Source organism: Odocoileus virginianus, chromosome 4 (genome assembly GCF_023699985.2).
Source record: "Odocoileus virginianus isolate 20LAN1187 ecotype Illinois chromosome 4, Ovbor_1.2, whole genome shotgun sequence".
In the NCBI taxonomy this organism is placed as follows: domain Eukaryota; kingdom Metazoa; phylum Chordata; class Mammalia; order Artiodactyla; family Cervidae; genus Odocoileus; species Odocoileus virginianus.
Window position 1 is genome coordinate 60,404,785 of NC_069677.1, and position 21,450 is coordinate 60,426,234.

General features: G+C 38.4%; 1 protein-coding gene across 1 annotated transcript in view; it reads left to right on the forward strand.

The window, feature by feature from the left end:
• The first annotated feature begins 1,039 nt into the window (after positions 1–1,039).
• Positions 1,040–21,450, forward strand: part of PLSCR5 (phospholipid scramblase family member 5) — a 30,013-nt gene continuing 9,602 nt past the window's right edge. The window contains exons 1-5 of the mRNA XM_020911227.2: positions 1,040–1,252; positions 8,370–8,543; positions 13,782–13,945; positions 18,938–18,980; positions 20,193–20,413. Of these exons, the coding sequence (XP_020766886.2) occupies positions 8,531–8,543; positions 13,782–13,945; positions 18,938–18,980; positions 20,193–20,413 (441 nt within the window). The 5' untranslated portion in view covers positions 1,040–1,252; positions 8,370–8,530. The remainder of the gene's footprint in view (positions 1,253–8,369; positions 8,544–13,781; positions 13,946–18,937; positions 18,981–20,192; positions 20,414–21,450) is intronic.

Here is a 21,450-nt window from a genome sequence, read left to right on the forward strand (position 1 = left end):
GTTTGAAAAAGTTAAGTAAAATATATTATCTAAATTAATTTTGCCTGTTTCTTTTAAATTTTTTAAGTGGCTTCCCAGGTGGCTCCGTGGTAAAGAATCTGCCTGACAATGCAGGAGATGCAAGAGATATAAGTTTGATCTCTGGGTTGGGAAGATCCTCTGGAGGAGGAAATGGCAACCCACTCAGTGTTCTGAGAATCCCGTGGAGAGGAGCCTGCTGGGCTACAGTCCATGGGTCACAGACTCAAACATGACTGAGCACACACACACACCTAGACAATTTTAAATAAGTGTGTGCCTTAAAATATATTTCTGTTGACAATACTGCATTAGAATCTATTGCTAGAGAAACATGACTAAGGAGATTTCCAAAGAAAAATAATCAGCTATACAAAGCATAAATACACTTCACTTTAAGCCAATGCAGTTATTTCTTGTTATGCCAGAAACACAAAGCATGCTTGTATACATCTTACTCAAATCACGACTGACTATAATTTGAAGTCAGGAGCAAGATTATAATGCTCATCAATTTTCACAGTTCATACATTTTCTTGTAGACAAAATAAGAAAAGGGAGAAGTCCCAAAGCAGAAACAATGCTTTTAGTAACATCTATTCATTCTTGAAGTTAATACTTCACAAACGCCTACAATGGGTCAGGACCTGCGTGAGACAACAATAAGATAAAGGGTGTGCAATAATAATAAACACAGGCCTTCCTTTTCCACCCCCATTCAGTGAAGCAACATTCTTCGTGGCACACGTGCCACTCTTTCAGTTACCACTTTGCAAAGCATGCATTTAAATGCGGTAACATTTTCAGGGTGATCTAGCCTATAAATGGCACCGGAAGAAAATACTAAACATGCACCATTTGACATAAATTAACCCTAACGTGTGTTGTTTATGTGTTTGATGCAGATTCGTTGTAACACTTGTCTCAGTTTCTTGGGAACACAGCTCTTGGGGGAGGGGATGGTCCAAGCTCGGGGAAGGTGATTTTCCGGGCTGGAGATGCGAAGGCAAGGTGCTGCAGAAAACAGCTGTCTCCTGCGGCCGGCGCTGCTGCAGCGGCGCGGGCTCCGGCGATACGGCTGCTGTCAACGCAGGCAGCTGCAGGCAGAGCACTACCGGGCGCCGGCTGCAGCGGCCGAAGGGCTGTCGCAGTATTTGGGTGATGTCTGAAGACGGAGGCAGACCCGGGAGGGCAGCGCAACCACACTGAGCAAGGCAGAGGGCCCAGGCACACGGTGAGTGTATTTAAAATAATGGGAGAAATAAAGGGATTTTCAAAATGGTAAGGCAGTTTTTGGTGGGAAGCACTGGGGTTTGTGAAGATTTTTATGGCTTCTTAATTCTCCCTGTCCATCTACTTGGGAGCTCCAATTTCCTTTCTCTCTCTTCTCTCTAAGAGATGCACATAGACATACAAGCTGAAGGACACCTCAGTAAATAATTGCTGATTTGTCACATGTCTGCAGAGTACAGTTTTCTGCTTATAATGCCCTTTTTTCTACTAACATAGCCTGGAATGACCCAGAACCTTTAAGAATATTTCCGTTACTTTTAGACTCTTTAAAGGATCCATTATGAACTGTTAAAAGTTTGCATTGTACACAACAAATCAAGCAAATGCCAGAAGACAAAGCACAATACAGATGGGTTACTCCATTTGACCTCACTTCATCTAACCTGAAGAAAACGCATAAGGCTAAACATTACAAAAGAACTTCTATACACAAACTAAAGCTTTGTTTCTGCCTTGGACTTCACAATCTACTGGCCATGGGATACGCCTTGTCCCAGGGGATCTGTGTACAGGACTCTAAATTAGGAGTCCTTGTTATGTCATCTTGGTGCACTGGGTCCTCTCTAGATATATTTGTTCAGAACCAGCTTCTCTTAGTTTCACACGGATTCTTCCCTGTATCTAGGATTCTTTTCCATTTTTCTCTAGTCCTTTAAATCAGTATCTTTTTAAGTAGGCAAAAAGAGAGTAACAAACCTCTTATTAGCAACCAAGAAGCATGATCCAGTATACTATTCTTTCATTATTTAAGAAAGAATACTTATTATTTTTCTGTTTTAAGTATCAGAGGAAAGTAAAATTAGACATGTACCTGTGAAACAAAGAATTGCTCATTTGAATGACACATTACTGATTCTGAATAGCTTTGCTTTTCAGAGATCAGATGAGTTACATCATTTTATTCTCAAGATGTGGTAACTGATTCTTTTGAAAAGTGAAAGGAATATTGCATCTCTATGTTTGATCCTCCACTAGAGTGAAGGCCATATCAGTACATCTCAGTAGGTTCCATAATGCTATGAACATAGTAAAAAGCCAGTGAATGATTATTAAAAGAATGAATGAAGCACTGTTTCAAAAGGGCATATTGAAATAAGATAGTAAAGAAATGCACTTTAACAGGAATTTGGAAAGTGCGAGTAATTTGCTGCTGAGATAGGAGTTGCAGGTTCCTAGAGAAGGAACATCTAATTTACATTAAGAGGTTGGATATCTTACATTTAGCAGTGTAGTTTCAAATTAAACAACTCTGGAAAAAAATTTATACTAATGATATTTATTCCCATATTTGCTTTAAACTAATTAATATACACCCTGCATTATTTTATAATGACCTTTAGTATGGGAAATTATAAAGCCACAGATAAGATTAATACATAGAAAACGTATGCCTTAAGTGCTGCAAAATTGCTAAAAGTGGATTCACAGTTTGGCAGATGATACCATGAGCCTCACTGAATGAAAGGAGTTATTTATCACTAAATTACAGTCCATGTACACACCATTCCCCACCTGTAGCAGTTACTTTTATGACCAGCTATTCATAAAATTTGCTCTTATTCTTGTATGATATAGGATGATAGGAACAGCAGAAAACATAAATACACACAATCGTGCTTACATTTCTTACAGTATAAAGTAATTAAGATGCATAGATGATTCCTTTTCACAAATTAATACTTAGGAGTCCCCTAGATAGTCCCTGCTATGACGACCAAGCCAGTGTTGACAGGGACATGTGGAAATGGGAACTCTTATCCCTCACTGTTGGGAAAGTAAATTTGTATAAGACTATTGGAGATCAATTCAATGATACTTAGTAGAGAGGAAGATCTTCATATCCCATTAGCCAGCATTTTCATTTCTGGATACATGTGTCTTCAAAAGAACTGCTGTATGTGTACGTAAGAACCACTGTCTTATATAATGGAGACAACTAAATGTCTATTAAAATGGCAGTGAGCAGAAATTATATTAATTATGCTTGTAAAATGTAATGATATGCAGAAGCTGAAAACAATGTGAAGCTATGTATTGTCATAAAGTTTTAAAAACATAATTTTAAGTGACTAAAATGTGTTTTAGAATTATACCTAAATTAACATTCATATAAATAAAGAAAAACAAGTAATTCTCTTTCATTTCAAATATATGTATATTTAGTTATATATGTATATATATGTTTATGTATTTGCTTCTCTAGTGGCTCAGTGGTAAAGAATTTGACTGTCAATGCAGGAGACCTAGGTTTGCTCCTTGGGTCAGGAAGATACCCTAGAGAAGGGAATGGCAACCCACTCCAGTATTCTTGCGTGGGAAATCCCAAGGACAGAGGGACCTGGTGGGATACAGTCAGTGGGGTCTCAAAAGAGTCGGACACAACTTAGTGACTAAACAACAGTAAATGTATGTACATAATACCTAGGAACAAATGTAAAACCAGAGGCAAAATAACCATCAAGCTAATGAAACAGTCTCAAAGCCAGTCTGTCCCACTCCTTGGTCCTTGGTCTTGCATCAGACCTGGAGGCTTACATCTTAATCTGCTCCACATTCTTCTCCCAAAGGATGTCATCTGGAGCGTGTTGCTGATTTTGTGTTGCTTTATAACAAGTAGCATTTCTTTTGTCACTATATAGGCTTAAATAAATTGGCAGTCTCTTCCTTTGTCCCAAGAGAGTCTGTTTTGGTGAGCTTTTTAGTCATGAAAATTTAAGTCAAATGTCTAACAGCTAAATAAATAATGGGGAAGTTCTGAACAATGCTGTAACACTGAATGACAGACCTTCCTACCAGCTGTGATAGATCCTATAAAAAGGCCAAGAGCAAGATTGTGCCAAAACTAATGATGGAATTTTTTTTTCATTTCCTTTTGGCTGAAACTGAAGATAGGAGATGTAGAGTTTTGGGGGGAGGTGGTGGCGGGGAGGAAGACAGGCAAGGCAGGACATCTCGAGAGGATGAGCGCACCCAGGCAGCGCAACAGCAGAGCTGAGGCTCAAAGAGAGGCTGGCAGGGAGTTTCCCAGGAGAGGGCAGGCCCATGGACCCCGAGTCTTCTGATGTCCATTTTCACGTCTCCTTTTTTGTACCCACTATGTTATCATCAAGCCCTGAGTTATGTCCATTGGACATGCCCAGCTTGTATTGTCTATATTTCATGCAATCAAGGGAGCAGACTGAAATACTGCAGCTTTTTTTAAGGAAAAGGTCCAGGGCTTCATAGCACAGAGGTAGGAGGATGGTGGGACCACTTTGAGTACTGAGAGTGGTACTGCTTCTTCCATAAAGGTGGCAGGTGTTAGGGGAGGCGGAGTGAGAGTGATGTGATGGACAGCAGGAGGATGGGAGGCGAGGCCAGCTCGAGGAGCAGCATCTCCCGACTGCGGGGGCACTCAGAGACAGGACACGTGAAACCTCTGAGTTTAATTAGGGTTTCTGAGCCTCTCCTTGAGAAAGGCTGGGAAACAGAAAGGAATGGAGGGAAGGGGAGACTTCAAGTTGGTGACTGCTAAGCCTCAAAAAGAAAAAAACAAGTCTGTGCTGTTTTTGACAGGACAAGGGAAGAAAGCGTAACAGAAGGCATGGGTAGCGCCTTCACTTCATCAGCTAGGGGCCTGGAAAGCATTTGAAAGTGAGAGGGGAACTGTTAGTTGTTCACTGTGTCAGACTCTTTGCAACACCATGAACTACAGTCTGCCAGCTTCTTCTCTCCATAAGATTCTCCAGGCAAGAAAACAAGAGTAGGCAACCATCCCCTCCTCCACGGGATCTTCTTGACCAAGGGACCGACTGCATGTCCTCTGAGCTGCAGGCAGACCCCTTACCACCTGAAATCTTTGTGCAGGTCAAATGTTGTAACGTTCAGTAAGTCAAATGGCCAAGTCCAACTGCACACATGGTTGGCCATGTACACACCAAAGTAGGTGGTTAATTCACTTAGATTTTTTCCAGTTCATTTCAGTCTCTCAGTTGTGTCCGAATCTTTGCAACCCCATGGACTACAGCACGCCACGCCTTCCTGTCCATCACCAACTCCCAGAGTTTACTCAAACTCACGTTGAGTTGGTCATGCCTTCCAACCATCTCATTCTTTGCTGCCCACTTCTCCTTCTGCCTTCAGTCTTGCCCAGCATCAGGGTCTTTTCAAATGAGTCAGGACTTCGCATCAGGTGGCCAAAGTACTGGAGTTTCAGCTTCAACATCAGTTCTTCGAATGAATATTCAGGACTGATTTCCTTTAGGATGGACTGGTTAGGTCTCCTTGCAGTCCAAGGGGCTCTCAAGAGTCTTCTCCAACACCACAGTTCAAAAGCATCAATTCTTCGGTGCTCAGCTTTCTTTATAGTCCAACTCTCACATCCATACATGACTACTGGAAAAACCAAAGCTTAGACTAGTTGGAACTTTGTTGGCAAAGTAATGTCTCTGCTTTTTAATATGCTGTCTAGGTTGGTCATAACTTTTCTTCCAAGGAGTCAGTGTCTTTTAATTTCATGGCTGCAGTCACCATCTGCTGTGATTTTGGAGCCCCAAAATAAAGTCTGTCACAGTTTCCCCATCTATTTGCCATGAGGTGACAGGACCAAATGCCATGGTCTCAGTTTTCTGAATGTTGAGCTTTAAGCCAACTTTTTCACTCTCTTCTTTCACTTTCATCAAGAGGCTCTTTAGTTCCTCAATTTCTGCCATAAGTGTGGTGTCATCTGCATATCTGAGGTTATTGATATTTCTCCCGGCAATCTTGATTCCAGCTTGTGCTTCCTCCAGCCCAGCATTTCTCATGATGTACTCTGCATATGAGTTAGATAAGCAGGGTGACAACATACAGCCTTGACGTACTCCTTTTCCTATTTGGAACCAGTCTGTTGTTCCATGTCCAGTTCTAACTGTTGCTTCTTGACCTGCATACAGATTTCTCAAGAGGCAGGTCAGGTGGTCTGGTGAGAACCTCTTGAAGAATTTTCCACAGTTTATTGTGATCCATGCAGTCAAAGGCTTTGGCATCATCAATAGAGCAGAAGTAGATGTTTTTCTGGAACTCTCTTGCTTTTTTGATGACTCAATGGATGTTGCCAATATGATCTCTTGTTCCTTTTCCTTTTCTAAATCCAGCTTGAACATCTGTAAGTTCACAGTTCATGTACTGTTGAAGCCTGGCTTGAGAATTTTGAGCATTACTTTACTAGCGTGTGACATGAGTGCAATTCTGCAGTAGTGTGAGCATTCTTTGGGATTGCCTTTCTTTGGGATTGTAATGAAAACTGACTTTTTCCAGTCCTGTGGCCACTGCTGAATTTTCCAAATTTGCTGGCATATTGAGTGCAGCACCTTCACAGCATCATCTTTTAGGATTTGAAATAGCTCAACTGGAATTCCATCACCTCCACTAGCTTTGTTTATAGCGATGCTTGCTAAGGCCCACTTGACTTTGCCTACCAGGATGTCTGGTTCTAGGTGAGGGATCACACCATCATGATTATCTGGGTCATGAAGATCTTTTCTGTACAGTTCTTCTGTGTATTCTTTCCACCTCTTTTATTATCCTCTGCTTCTGTTAGGTCTAAACCATTTCTGTCCTTTATTGTGCCCATCTTTGCATGAAATGTTCCTTTGGTATCTCTAATTTTCTTGAAGAGATCTCCAGTCTTTCCCATTCTATTGTTTTCCTTTATTTCTTTGCATTAATCACTGAGGAAGGCTTTCTTATCTCTTTGCTATTCTTTGAAACTTTGCATTCAAATGGGTATATCTTGCCTTTTTTCCTTTGCCTTTCACTTCTGTTCTTTTCTCAGCTATTTGCAAGGCCTACTCAGCCAGCCATTTTGCCTTTTTGCGTTTTTTTTTTTCTTGGGGATGGTCTTGATCCCTGCCCTCTGTACAATGTTATGAACCTCCACCCATAGTTGTTCAGGCACTCTGTCTATCAGATATAATCCCTTGAATCTATTTTTCACTTCCACTAGATCTTTATGCTTTGTTTTAAAATTGGTGCTCTGTTCAAAGTCAAAATTAGCTGATCCCTTGTGACTATAATTTAAAATATCATGTTTGATAGTTTTAATAACTATTTACTTGCTTTAGATCAAAGTTTTTTCAGATGCCCATGGCAAACACTAAGAAATTTAGTAAAAATAAAATGTAATTTAAAAATACTAGTCATATTTATATACCTTTTATGCAAAATTACAACTCAAATAACTCATTTCAACCTCGAACACTTCAAAACAACAACAGAAAGAAACACTTCTTTGCCAAACAGGAAGATCCTACACTTTCATTGCTCTACAACCTGTGAGCTGACTTTATGATTTTTCATCACTATCCATGCCTTCTTGGGCCACTTTACTATTTTTAGAAGTAGACAGTGTGGCTGATAAAGTAGTAAATCCAACTAGTTCAACCTCTACGAATTATATCAACCAGGGCACTGACTTGGTGAGCAAAATCTCCATGGGCATTGAGAAATATGAGCTGGCTAGTCAAGGTTACAGTTATTTTTTTTTCCGTTGGAAAAAAAATTTTAATGCAAAGCAGTTAAATATTACCTCTGTGTTTCAGTTAATTTTAGATTATTGAAGGTTTGCATTTTCAAATTCATCTGATTAATAACATTCAAATAAAAATAAGCTAAATATATATTTATGTATATAAATAGCATGAAATAATTCTTTTCTTATTTGTTACAGGGAAACAGAGTGGGAAGAAATCCTGAGAAAACATAAGAATATGACTGCTCAAACATTTTAAAACTTTAAAAAATATCCTTAGAACTCTCAGAAACCTACATGTGATAGAATGTTTTATCACAGACTCTGTTACAGGAGATTGCTAGAAATTAGAAAAACAAAATATTTCTGCTATAGCAGTGAAGGAAAAAAAATACATATTTCAAGCAATAATTTTTAAACATTAAGTGGAAATAAGGTCCATAAAAATAAGTATTGCAATTTTCCTTTTGTGTTGTTCTTTTCCAATTGGTCCTTCAGCCACCAAGTGGGATGATGGTCTGTGAGTAGCCTTTCTTTGATGACAGCTTTGTCTCCCCCTGTTGTTCAGCACTCCGGAAGCAGCGCGGCCTCCCTTCCCCGGGTTTGTAAGCTGAGAAGCAGACAGACACCCTCTGAAGTGGTGTGCCTGCCGCATTTCTCTACTTGCCGCAACAAGAAGAGTCTCTCTTTTAACCTGGCTGCCTTTGACGAAGTGACTAAGACGTGTTCATGGCCTCTAAAGGTAAGAGTAAATATAGGCAACTAATAATATTTTCCTTATGACTGAAAATATAGGTTGTAAGGTGTTACAATCAGTGAGATTGATACTTTAAAACCTGTCATTTAGTTCTTTGGAACTTTGAAGTTTTTAACTTTGAGTGCCAAATTGCATGTTACATTAAATAAATTTAAAAAAATACACTCTACCTACAAGAATCCAAAAGTTAAGATGTAAACAGTGTTTTTGTTATCATAAATATAACCTAATGACTTAATAAGAAAAGCTGCAGAACAAAATTTAGAATGGGAATATTTAATGCCAAACACAAGTTGATATTTCCAGTTTAAAGAGATTGGTAGAGAACTTTTCATATGTAAGTTAAAAGTGTTATAGTTCAATATTTTAAAATTTCCTATTTGCTATTTAAAATATGTGATACAGCCATTTATTATAGAGAATTAAATGTGTGTTCTCAGGAGATCCTAGTAAATTTAATGGACTAGAAGCAAATATTTCTGAACAATGAAGCAAAAATCTTTGAAAATTTATTTATGGTAAATTATATATAAAAAGTAAACAGAAACTAATTTAAGCAAACAGATTAGTTAAAGACTTTGGGAGGGGGGACTGGTAAATTCTCCTCACATCCCTGAAAATGTAAATCTCATTAGTGCTGTCTCACTTAAAGAACTTCTCAGAAGACAAGGGATATGCTGCTTTTAGGTAATGAGTTGCAATCTCACTAAAAACACTTGTGAAATGATATAAAAATGAAATTATAATGTGTTTTCTTTCCATTATCAGAAGAAGCCATTAAACTCTAGGCTCTAATGAAGTTTTATCATGAAGAATTGTGATCACTATAATTGGTGGAAACCTTTTAACCTAATTACAAATAGGATTAACAGAGTCCACCGATTTAAAATATCCTAAATTAAATTAATGATCCACATTAGAGAAATGTGTACGCTTATTTGCTTCCTTTGTCAAAATACACTTAGGATGCTATTTAACTTGGAACAAAGGAAGTAATTTTTTTTCCACTTTTTGTCACTGTACACTAGTCTCTGAGTATCACTGGGAAAGCTCAAGCAAATTGTAAAATATAGACGTGAAACTTCAAAATCATGAATTTTAATGTATGTGTGTCGCATTTTTATATTTGAAGACAAAACCTCGGCACGTTCTCTCCTTCATTTAAGACTGACACTACGGCTCAGTCCAAAACGTTTCATCACTTTCTCGAGCAAGAATTAGAGCAGCAACTCTAGCCTGTAAGGTAAAGCGTTGCAGCGGATGTGAAATATTTATAAGCCAGTTATACATTTTTAAAAGAGTAGATAGAAATTCAAAGCCAGAGAGAAACTCAAAGGAGTTTCTTCTTCAACTGGTGGTCGTAGTCTTTGAAGAAACTTGTGACTAGAAAGCAATATTATGATCAAAATATGATTACCGTGCCAAAAAAAGCAGTGATGTTCAGTAATGATAAGGGCTCAAGACTAAACTTAAGAGGTAAGACTTTAAGTAGACAACTAACACTGTTTCTGCAACCCAGTCAAAATATTTAACAGATGAAGTGGGTAAAATATCTGTGAGAGGACCCTTTAGTACTTAAAAGAAGTGAAAAATGAAGTTTCCTTTTGAATTAGGAATCTTGTTTCGGGCGCAAGTCACTATATCATATTTTTGTGGAGTTTTATTCAAATAGATTTAAAGACATCATTTATACTGTCATGATGTCCTCTGGCCCATTAATCTGTATTGGCAGTTGGCATTTTCCCAGGGAATACAGGCTAGTTGGACATTTCACACATTTCGCCGGCAGTTCCGTCAGCACCACTAAATCAAAGGACAGTCTGGACATTGGATGCCATTAGAACTGAAGAAATATTTGTGTGGTCTGAAGTCCCCTAGTTTAGTCTAAACAAACACAATTTATGAACACCCAGGATGATCTAAACGGAACAGAAGCTCCAGTTTAGATCTTCAAAGCGTCTGCTGCTCCAACGTAAGCCAAAACCCAGAAGGGCAAGCAAGTGACCTCAGACTGGTGTTCTCAGCAGTGTCTGCCTGAGTCTCTACTTCCTAGTAAAGACTTTGGATGTGATCTGGGTCACAGTGCGTTAATGCCATGAAATCTAAAGACCTATGTGAGGAATGTAGAATGAGTTGCCAGACATTCAGTAACCCACCACTTTCTGTCACAGCAAATTAACTTACAAGATAAAATTGCAGTAATTCACTAATCGTTTTAACAATAAAATTGACAAAGAGAATCTAATAAACTTTTATCAGTTGTTATTAGAAATTGATCCCACATTTTTTTTTTTTTTTACCAATTGAAGGATAATGTGGTAGAGTTAAGTCCATAAAAGGCACCAAACTTAAGCTGTGATTTTTAAAATCAGGATACACTTGTGTAGCCACTACCCAAGATCAAGACATAAAATATTTCTGGCAGCTCATAAAGGTCCCTTACTATTCAATAGCCACACACCTCCATCTCCAAGGTGAAGCACTATTCTGAATTTTATCATTTTAAACGAGTGTTCCCCAGATCACAGTTTCGTCTCCGTTCCTCTGAAAGTCAATAACAACAGTGCTTTGGGCACTCCTGCCAATGAAAGGATGCGTGGCCCCTTTTATTACTTTCCAGCTGCTATTACTAGGGTGGCGTTCACGCCTCTCCCCAGTCTGACACAGTCTTGCTCTGTTTTCCCAGCGACTCACTCTTGAGGAGGGGTTCTCATTCAGGCCCCTTTCCCTAGAGCAGGAGGAATTCTGAAACCTATATCCTTTGTGTCTGTCCCAAACCTGAGAGGAGTTCAGGATGGGGCCTTTGGGGAAGCAAATTGCTATAACTCTGTCACTATGGGGCTCTATTTTCATGGGGCCAAACGACAAGCTTGTTTCCATTCAGTCATACCCCTAAAGCATGTCCAAATTCTAAATGTCAGACTAGTATAATCTTAGAGATCCATTTTGTCTACCCCCACAACCCCATGGTTAAATAATGATTGGACCATCTGGCAATTAATGTCGCTCACTAACATCAAATGTACGCAAGACCTTAATGACCCAGTTGCTCCCAGTAACAGTCTATGTTAGTGTCCAAAGGACCACAGCTCGGAGCCTAGATTTGTTCACCTTTTTTTTTTTGTTTGTTTAATCCCTCTCGAGTGCTCATACAGGATATGTTTGGGAAACAATGAATGCAGAGGAATGAATACTATTCAAAAGAAAATCAGTACTTTCTTCAAATTTGCTCTTTAGAGGTTTGAAAGATTCAGAATAATACTTCCCTTCAACACACACACACAAATTACATGGACTTAGGTGTCAGTGCTTAAGAGAGACCATTTAAATCTATTGTGAATTATAAAGCTGTTACTCCGATTTTAGTATAAGTACAAGGAATGCTTATCCAAATGTTTGTGCAGCTGTCATAAATATCTTTCTCCTATTAATCCAGAACCAGTTTTCCTTGTCCTTCCCATTCACAGGTCTTCAAAATAGTCTAAGTTTGTTGTTCATCATTGTTCAGTAGCTGAGTCTTGTCTGAGTCTTTGTGACTCCATGGACTGAAGCATGCCAGGCTTCCCTGTCCTTCACCGTCTCCCAGAATTTGCTCTAATGAATGTTCATTGTGTCGATGATACCATCCAACAATCTCATCCACTAAGTTACTTTTCTTCATAATGGCTCCTCTGATATTTGAAAACACCTATCATGAACCTTGCTCTACACATACACTCAATCTAAAACAGCAACATGTAAATGTAATGAATGCAGATGTGAGATGTCTGACAATTTGACTTAATAAAGATGAGAAATGAAAACACAGATAGTCTTGAAAAAATTAACGGTATCTAATGAGGAAAATAGTAAAAGGTGGTCATGTGGGAAGAAAAGGGAAAAATAATAGTAGAAAGGTAATAAAATATATTCTTAATGAGAAAGAAGAATTTTGCATGTACCATTTATAGGTCATATGCATAATATCACATGGGCTTCAGACTAATGCAGGATAAATAGTAAGTTTCCAAATTTCAATCTAATAGATATCTACCTAAGAGATAATCATAATAGTAACAATTTTACCTGGCAATAATATAGAAAACAGGTGATTATTTGAAAACTCAAAGCCAAACATTTTAGAATTTTGTAATTATTTTATCTCGTATAATGTTGGATGAGCTACAAAGGGATTTACACTTTGTAGTAAATCAAAAAGATTTTGGATGCTTATTGAGAAATCACAGTTAAATTTAGATATTACACTGCCCTTAAGGATCTCATAAATTAGTTTCAAATATTCTCATTAGTTCTCAAAGTATATATTGTCAGTCCAGCAGCATTAGTTTACCTGGGAACTTATTAGAACTGCAAATTCTCAAGCCCCATGCCCACTCCAGCCACTGAATTGGAAGGTCTGGAGTGAGCCCAGACATGGGTGTTTTGCTAAGGCCTCCAAGGTGGCTTGTGGTCTTCCCACGGGGCGCTAGAGGTGAAGAACCCGTCTGCCAATGCAGAAGACATGAGAGACGTGGGTTCAGTCCCTGGGCTGGGAAGACCCCCTGGAGAAGGAAATGGCAACCCACTCCAGGATTCTTGCCTGGAGAATCCATGGACGGAGGGGCCTGGTGGGCCGTAGTCCATGGGGTCACAGAGAGCTGGACACGGCGGAAACAACTTAGAGGCAGGCCGGGTGGTTCTGCTTCAGGCTAAAGTGTAAGACCCACTGAATTAAATCTATGCATGGCGGTATGACTGATGAAAAGAGACAAAATCATCTCGGCAATCATGAGGCAACTTCATAATATTTGAGGAAGGGAGAATATATTCAAAAGTCATTAAGTATGATTCAAAATCTATGTCTAAGATCATCCTTTTATGAGAATGCCTAGTTTCTTTGGTCATTGATTTTACATTTGTAGTTTATAATCTTTCAGTTCTTTGAATAGAAGTTTCACTTGCTTTCAAAAAACGTATTTTCTAAAATGATTTATTTTGCCCAAATTATCCAGCTTTTTCTCACAACTACATTCCTTTTTCTCTGGCTTCAAGGTGAAGTGGTGGTGACAGTGAATATAGGAAATGAAGGAAGGGGCACTGAAGTGAGAGGCTAGGAGATGCTGAGGTGAGAGGCTAGGTGGGAGACACTGGACCTTGTGAATTAAGCAGCAGGAAATGTTATAAGACAGACTAAATAAAATGGCCTACATTTACATATGGGCTGGGACTGGCATTCTTTTGCAGATGCACAGAGCCGAAGAAGCAGAGGTCTGCCTGGCTTTCTTCCGGGAGCTTCAGACCCAGACCACGGCCTTCACATCGCACCTTCCAATCCAGGGGACCAAGCATGGCAGCGGGGTCCCCCTCCGCCAGGAAACCTCCCTCCTGGTCTAGAGTATTTAAGCCAGGTGCTTTTATCTCTCTATTTCTACAAAGTTCTTTCCCTTTAAGATGAATACAAACTTGGTTTCTTTCCTGCTAGTCAAGACTAAAAACTTCAGCAAGTAACTTATTGAAGTGAGAAAAGCGTTATACAATCTGTCTTTTATTTATTTCTATTACTTGGCAAGAAACTTTTACCTTCTTTTATAACCACTTCTATTTTTCTTATTTACCTGACACAGAGAGAAGACTAAACATTTTTGATTGAACTGTTTAGCACATTATCCTTCTTCTCCTCATTGCTCAAGGTGTCAGCAAATTTAAATCCTAGAGGAATTGTCTAATATGTCTAGTCACCTACAGCTATTTAATTAAAGGATATTAATTGAGTACCTGTTATAATCAGGCACATAAATGGTTTATAACCTAGTTCCTCTCACCCAAACATTCTGCAGCCTCTTTGGCAAAGACAAAAAATGAGAGGCTGGGTGCTAGAGCCGGAGAAGCGCACACTTTTAATTTGGGCAGGTGTACAGAGAAGGGAGGGCTTCCCTGGAGGCTGAAGGGGTAAAGAGCCCACTGCAGTGCAGGAGACACAAGGACACAGGTTCAATCCCTGGGTCGGGAAGACCCCCTGGGGAAGGAAATGGCAACCCGCTCCAGGATCGCTGCCTGGGAAACCCCATGGACAGAGGAGCTGCCTGAGCTACAGTCCGTGGGGTCGCACACAGTTGGACAAGACTCAGTGACTAAACAACAAAGAGAAGAGAACGGTTGCTAAATATCAAAGTACTCAGGAGAGACTTTCTCAGTGAGTTGAGAGCTTAACATCGTCAAAGGTAAGGTGGATGGAAATCCAAGAGAAATCAAGCTATCAAGTTAGCACTACTGTCTTCTGATACTGTTGCCATCTCTGGGCCAATTTGCTTGAAATGTCATATTATTATTAAGTATAGTCACTGTTATAGTCATTGGAGGGTAAGCAGTGATTCAAGCCTTATAATTAGTCAGCCAAGAAACATCATCTGAATTGTATGGCACACAAGTTGCAGTTGATATTTGTATATATTATTGATGCTTTTATATTTATCCTACACAAAATTAGAAATACACTTACACTAATATTGAGATATCAGCACATGTGCTTCAATTTTCAGCTTGTTTGGCACTCTTTCTAACTATAAAGTCTATCTCTTTTATCAAAATCAAATCTCTGTGTTAATTCCCTTAAGGTGCAAGAGATTTCTGTTATGCCTGATAGGGTTTAAGCTGCACACAGCATATGTTCCTGGGAAAATGTTTATAATTGCAGATGCCTTCTCCAGAAACCCACTGGCAGACAAATGTACTTTAGAGGCTGGAGAGCTCAGGGAGATATGTAAAAGAGCTGGAAAAGCTAACCTACCATCTTCCATCTGCAAAAAGGATCAGCTGTAATAGCTGACTAGAGTTGATTAACTGCTGCAAGCTGTTTGGGAATGTTGTCAGACAAGGTTTCGCCAAGGATAAAAGTGATACACCAGTGCCAGAGGGCTGGGGTGTGATGATCACATATGGTCATCACATATTCTTCTTCCATCCATGAACGATGATATACCCAGAGCCAGATGCTTGACATGAACACACTTTTTTTTTTTCATATTTGATAGAGATGTGAGCCCACTGGCTTCAGTTCTAAAACAAAGTCAGTTTTCCAAATGTATACCTTTGGTACTCTTTTTCAGAAAACAAAAAATACGTCACAAATTGCTGGGTATTTTCCTTCAAAGGGAATAGATTTTATAGTCTTTATACTAAAAGGACACATTTGCTTTAAAGCAGTGCATACAGAACAGGATGAATAGGCATTTTAAAAGTTTAATTCTTCCAGTTTGTGAGAAACATAAACATATATATATATATATATGAAGAATTTTGTGAGCTTTTATCTAAAAACCATAATAAAATTATGAATATTTGAAAATAGTGCATGCTTCAACAAACAGGAAAATATTCAATAAAAATGCATCCAAATTAAAATCTCAATGTAAATATTTTAAAAGTCACCCACTCTTTTTAATCATGATTATCCAGTAACTATTGATAATCGTGTTTTCACTAACAAATTGAAAATAAACCCCCAGGTGGCAAGTGTGTGTGTGTGTTTGTGTATATGTTTATATACACATTCATATAAAAATATACGTATATATTTACATATGTATGTGTATACATATATGTTGTTCATGTATTATAGATTGTCCTAAGTCACTTCAGTCATGTCTGACTCTTTGTGACCACGTGGAAAGTAGCCTGCCCGATTCCTCCGTCCATTCTCCAGACAAGAATACTGGAGTGGGTTGCCATTTTCTTCTCCAGGGGATCTTCCCAACCCAGGGATCGAACTCTATTCATTCTAAGTTAAATTAACATATTCATAATAGTCAATAATATTTTATCCTATAAGCATCAAAGGATAACTTTTATTTAGTCACCTACAGATCAGAGTACTGAGTTAACATTTATAAAGGCACATGCAAGATTCCATTTATTTTGAAGTGCTGGGTTGACCAAAAGTTTCTTATGGGTTTTTCTGTAACATGTTATGGAAAAATCTAAATGAACTTTTTTGCCACCTCGATACATATATTAAACAGAATCACTGATGCCTGTAAACCCGATAAATTATGCCTGTGGATGGTGCATACATTTCCCAGCCTGTCACTCGGGGTCCACTCTGAAGCTTTCTTACTGTAGCAGTGTTCTGCTTGTCCTGACACCTGAATACAGGATGCAATCTGTTTAAAGTTTCCAATAATTCCTGGTCCATCAGTTAGTAGCAAAAGATGGAAAATGCTCTTTTGGACCACAGTTTATAAGTGGCCCAGGGCTACTTAAAGGAAACTAGAAGAACAGCCAAAACCAGGAGCCCTCATATCCAGTAGGTTTGTCCACAGAGAGCGATCACATTTGAGGTTATCAGAGAGGATGGGTGAGCATAAGCGTGAACAGGGAGGAAGGTACTCAGTGTTCCACAGCGTCACTTAAGAACTGTTTCTCCCAGTTCCCAAGGTTAGCTACGTTATGCTGGTACAGCAGAGCAGAGAGCAAGTTGAAATCCATGGCATCACTGCCTGGGTTCATGTCCCAGCCTAACCACTTACAAGCTCTGTGATCTTGGGCAAAACCACTTTCTCTGGGATTGTCTCCTCACATGTCACGTGTATGATATCCCGTTCTCTGACGTGTGTGAGGACTGAGTCAGGCCCTACGTCGAATATCTAGCACAGGGACTACCTCAAGGTGGTCATTAGGTAGACAACCACTGTTACTAGATGTTAGAGGCGTGCAGTTACGCTGTTCAACTAATAGCCTCTAAAGTTCAGGGCTGAGACTTGATCCATGACATAAACAGTCAAAGTTCCTAAACTCAAACCTTATTTTCGCACCTCAAAACTGCTTCTCCATCTCTAAGCTATGCCACGTAGTGGGGGGAAAAGGTGTTAGTCACTCAGTGTGTCCAGCTCTTCCATACCCCAGGAGCTATATCGCCTGCCAGGCTGCAGTCCATGGAACTCTCCAGGTAAGAACACTGAAGCGGTAGCCCTTCCCTTCTCCAGGGGATCATCCCCGCCCAGGGGTCAAACCCGGGTGTCCCTCGTTGCAGGCAGATACTTTACCGTCTGAGCCTACACAGACCCACTGCTAAACAATCGGGCGTGTCCCTCCTCCTCCGTCAACCCTCCTCTTTCCTCAGAAGAGGAAAACAGAACTTAACACTACATGACAAAGACCAGCTCTAAGATTTCTTACAGCTTTTGTCGTAGCTGTTTAAATACGGTCAAAAACATCTTATATCATAAATTATTTTTGTAAAAAATATGTTTGTGAATCTTGGAACGGAGGGCATATGTACACTTTTATCAATACTAAGAAGAAATGATACTAACTTTTACCTCTACCTCAGGATATACAAGAAGAAAGAAGGATTAAGATAATTTCATATTTTTTGGGTTTGTGATTGCCCAATCAATTCCAAATGTTAGCAATTACTACATTTATTTGGAAGTTATCAGTGAGTTTGTTAATGTGAAAGAAGAATAAAGTGAAAATTTTAAGGCAAAATAGAAAATGAAGCATTCAAAAAGGCAATAATCAGTACTGTATTCAGTGTTCATGATTTTACCTTAGTGAATCTTTAAGTGCTGAATATGAAAATTAAAATATACACAGATAAAATTCATTCTAAGAACATATTTTAAATATTTCCTTTAAAAAACCATTTGTATTATATGCTATTTAACATAGTCATGTCTCAACTACCTGAGACGGATTTATCTCTATAAATTAACTTCATTTCTAATTGCATAGGCAAGTTTTAATGTGTCATGCATTTAGAAGCTTAACTCTTTTCTGCTTAAACTGGTATTTTGTTGACAGGATTTATGGATTTTTTTCCCTTAGTTGAAAGAAAAGTGTGACTGAAAACAGAACTTAAAGAATAGCGTTTCTCAGCTTTAACAGACTTTCCATCACCGCCAGGAATGAGTTACTACATGACAGAGTAGGAGAGTTCGGCCTGAGAGGAGAGGCCAGGCGTGCAGGTCATTACTGTTTGCATCCTCTTGGTTCATTTCTTTTAAAGAAAGAGAATGAGAAAGAAGTTTAAAACTTTATAGGCATTCTTATTCCGGGACTGTTTAAAAATATTCTCAAGGGTATTGGTATAATTTCCAAGAGCTATCTTATTACCACAGGAAAAACTCAGAGCTAACCACAGTCCCTATTCTTATTCAGAGCAATTTTGCTTTGAAATTTTCAAGATTCTTGTAATTTTTACTTGAGTAAAAACCATGTTAGCTTTTTTTTTTTTCCTTCATTATAAAATGTAAGTTGTTTTCCACCATTTTCCTCACAGAGAACATGAAAAACACCTAATTTCATGTAGTCCAGTAAACAGGTTAATAGTAATAGCTGCAAAGGTTTTCAAAGACCTGTGATGTAATATTTTTTATTTCCTTCATGTCATCTTTTAACAGTTAGACCTGATTATTATACACCAGCAGGTGGAACTTCTTGGAAGTAAGTACGTTCTGTAATTATTAAAATTGTAAAACGAAGTAGTTTCTAAACAATAAAGTTAAATATTTAGAATATTTAGGATAGAATTAAATAAAAAAGAGCACTAGGTCTATTTTTTCCTGGGAAAAGTTTCTCTTTTTTATTTTTTAACTGAGGATAATTGCTTTACAGACCTGTGTTGTTTTCTGTCAAACACCAACATGAATCTGCCACGGGTATACACATGTCCCCACCCTCCTGGACCTCTCTCCCACTGAAAGTAAAATTATTAGTGTGATACAGATAAGCCTAAAAGTATAAAACTCCCCAAATCGTTGATGATATTGTCATTAGGAATGTAACATCATTATTATTATTGTTTTAGTTCTACCACTTTATTGCTACCCACCCGTCTCCTCCACCCTCGTGCGCACAGGCTCAGCCACGTGACCCCATGGACCGCAGCCCGCCAGGCTCCTTGTCCGTGCACTTTTCCAGGCGAGAACACTGGAGTGGGTTGCCATTTCCTTCTCCAAGGAATGTAACATTATTTTTAATCTTGAAGTAATAAAAACTATTTAGTCATTTCCATGGCTGCTAATAATTTAAATTTTCTTAACAATTTCAGACATGGAAATTGAGGCTGAGACCAATAAAAAAACATCAAAATAAAGTTCTACTGTTTTATCATACTGTCAGTGATTCATCAAAAACCAAATCATTTAACAGGGCACAAATTTATAATGATGAATACTCAAATTACTTAAGTATGTTCGCCCTTAATCTTCTATATGACGCCTCAGGTATGTCAAAACTGAAATAAAGGGATAGCATGAAGCTGTAGATATAGTACCACATAGATTTTTAGACAGAAGCATTAGCATCACTGTGAGTTGTCCCAGTAAATTCCATAAGAATGACAGAATAATTTGAGTATGATTCTTCTTTAGAGCATTGCTCCCCTAGTTGAAAAGTACAAGTGTCCATGTAGGTCGTATAACAGGAATCAGAATTTATCAACTGCACAGCTCTGTTCACGGAGTCTACTTTGATTTCTATGGCTAAATCCTCAACATTTAGAGTACAGAAATAGATTCGTCTGAAGAAGATACTATGTACTTAATAACTAATCAGTCAAGCTGCTTTATTTAATAATACTATGATGTTTACTCATAGAAAGGTCTGATCCTAGGCAGTAGCATGATTTTGATAAATTTTTTTTTGCTCCATTAGTGATATTAGGCACTGAGACCGCCAACAAATATGAGATTAAAAACAGCTTGGGACAAAGAATATACTTTGCAGCGGAGGAAAGCATCTGCTTCAACCGTACTTTCTGTTCCACTCTGCGATCATGCATTCTGAAGATCACCGATAACTCAGGTCAAGAGGTGATCACAGTCAACAGGCCCTTGAGGTGCAACAGCTGCTGGTGCCCTTGCTGCCTACAAGAGGTTAGTCACTGACCTGGGTGTGCTTTCATTTTCCACAGTTGGAAAGATTAGCAATTATTTCTCTAATAAATGACATTCAGCTGACGATACCAGGCCATTAACCTTTCAATTGGTTGAATTAGAATGTTGCTCCTTTAAGATCAGAACAACTTATTTTCATTTCCAATGAAAAACTATAGTGGCTTCCGTGGTGTTAATTTGGAAAGACAGCTCATGCATCATGTAAATGAGACACATCCTCCTGAATCTCTGTATTAGCTAGGTAATATCTGTAAGTTCCACTATTAAGCAGATCTACTCTTCATCTTCTCATTGGTACAAAGTTCAGAGAGTGCTGAGTGATACTAAACTCTCCTAAAGGAATCTCTTGGGTCAGTATTATTTTTAGAACAGAATCTCACGTTCCATTTACCCATTTACGACAAACTTCAAGGTTCAGCAAAGACTGTGTTATTCTTCTAGAGGGAATCATTTGATTATTATATTTTAATAATACTAGATTTTCATCACCTTTTAGTAAATCTATAGTAATAACTTTCATGGACATGATGCAGGTAAGTTTATGTGGAATATATACTTACTTTGATATCTTTGATATCAGGAACCTCTAAGTGAGAAGAAATAGATTTTACTCTCTACATTTTGCAATGGAGGAAACTGAGGCTTAGAGGTTTCTCACCTATGATCACACATCTAGAATATATCATAAGAGGGATTTGATCCAGGTATCTTTTTTCAAGCCCAAGTTTCTTTATTGAGGGCCTATGTATAAATATTCTACTTAGCACAATGGGAAGTAAATATTAATATGGAACTCTCCCTAAGTAGAGAAGTTTCTAACAATATATGTTGAAGCTAATTCTGAAACTCTTTATAGACAATTATCTGGTCAAGTGATTGGATTGATAAGGTACTCAAATTCTTGCAGCCCAAGAATTTTTATCCTTCTACTGGGAATATTCAAGATCTAATATGCCCCAAGATGCTAAAGTCAGTATAACCCAGAATATACACCCATTATAACATTTCTGACAATT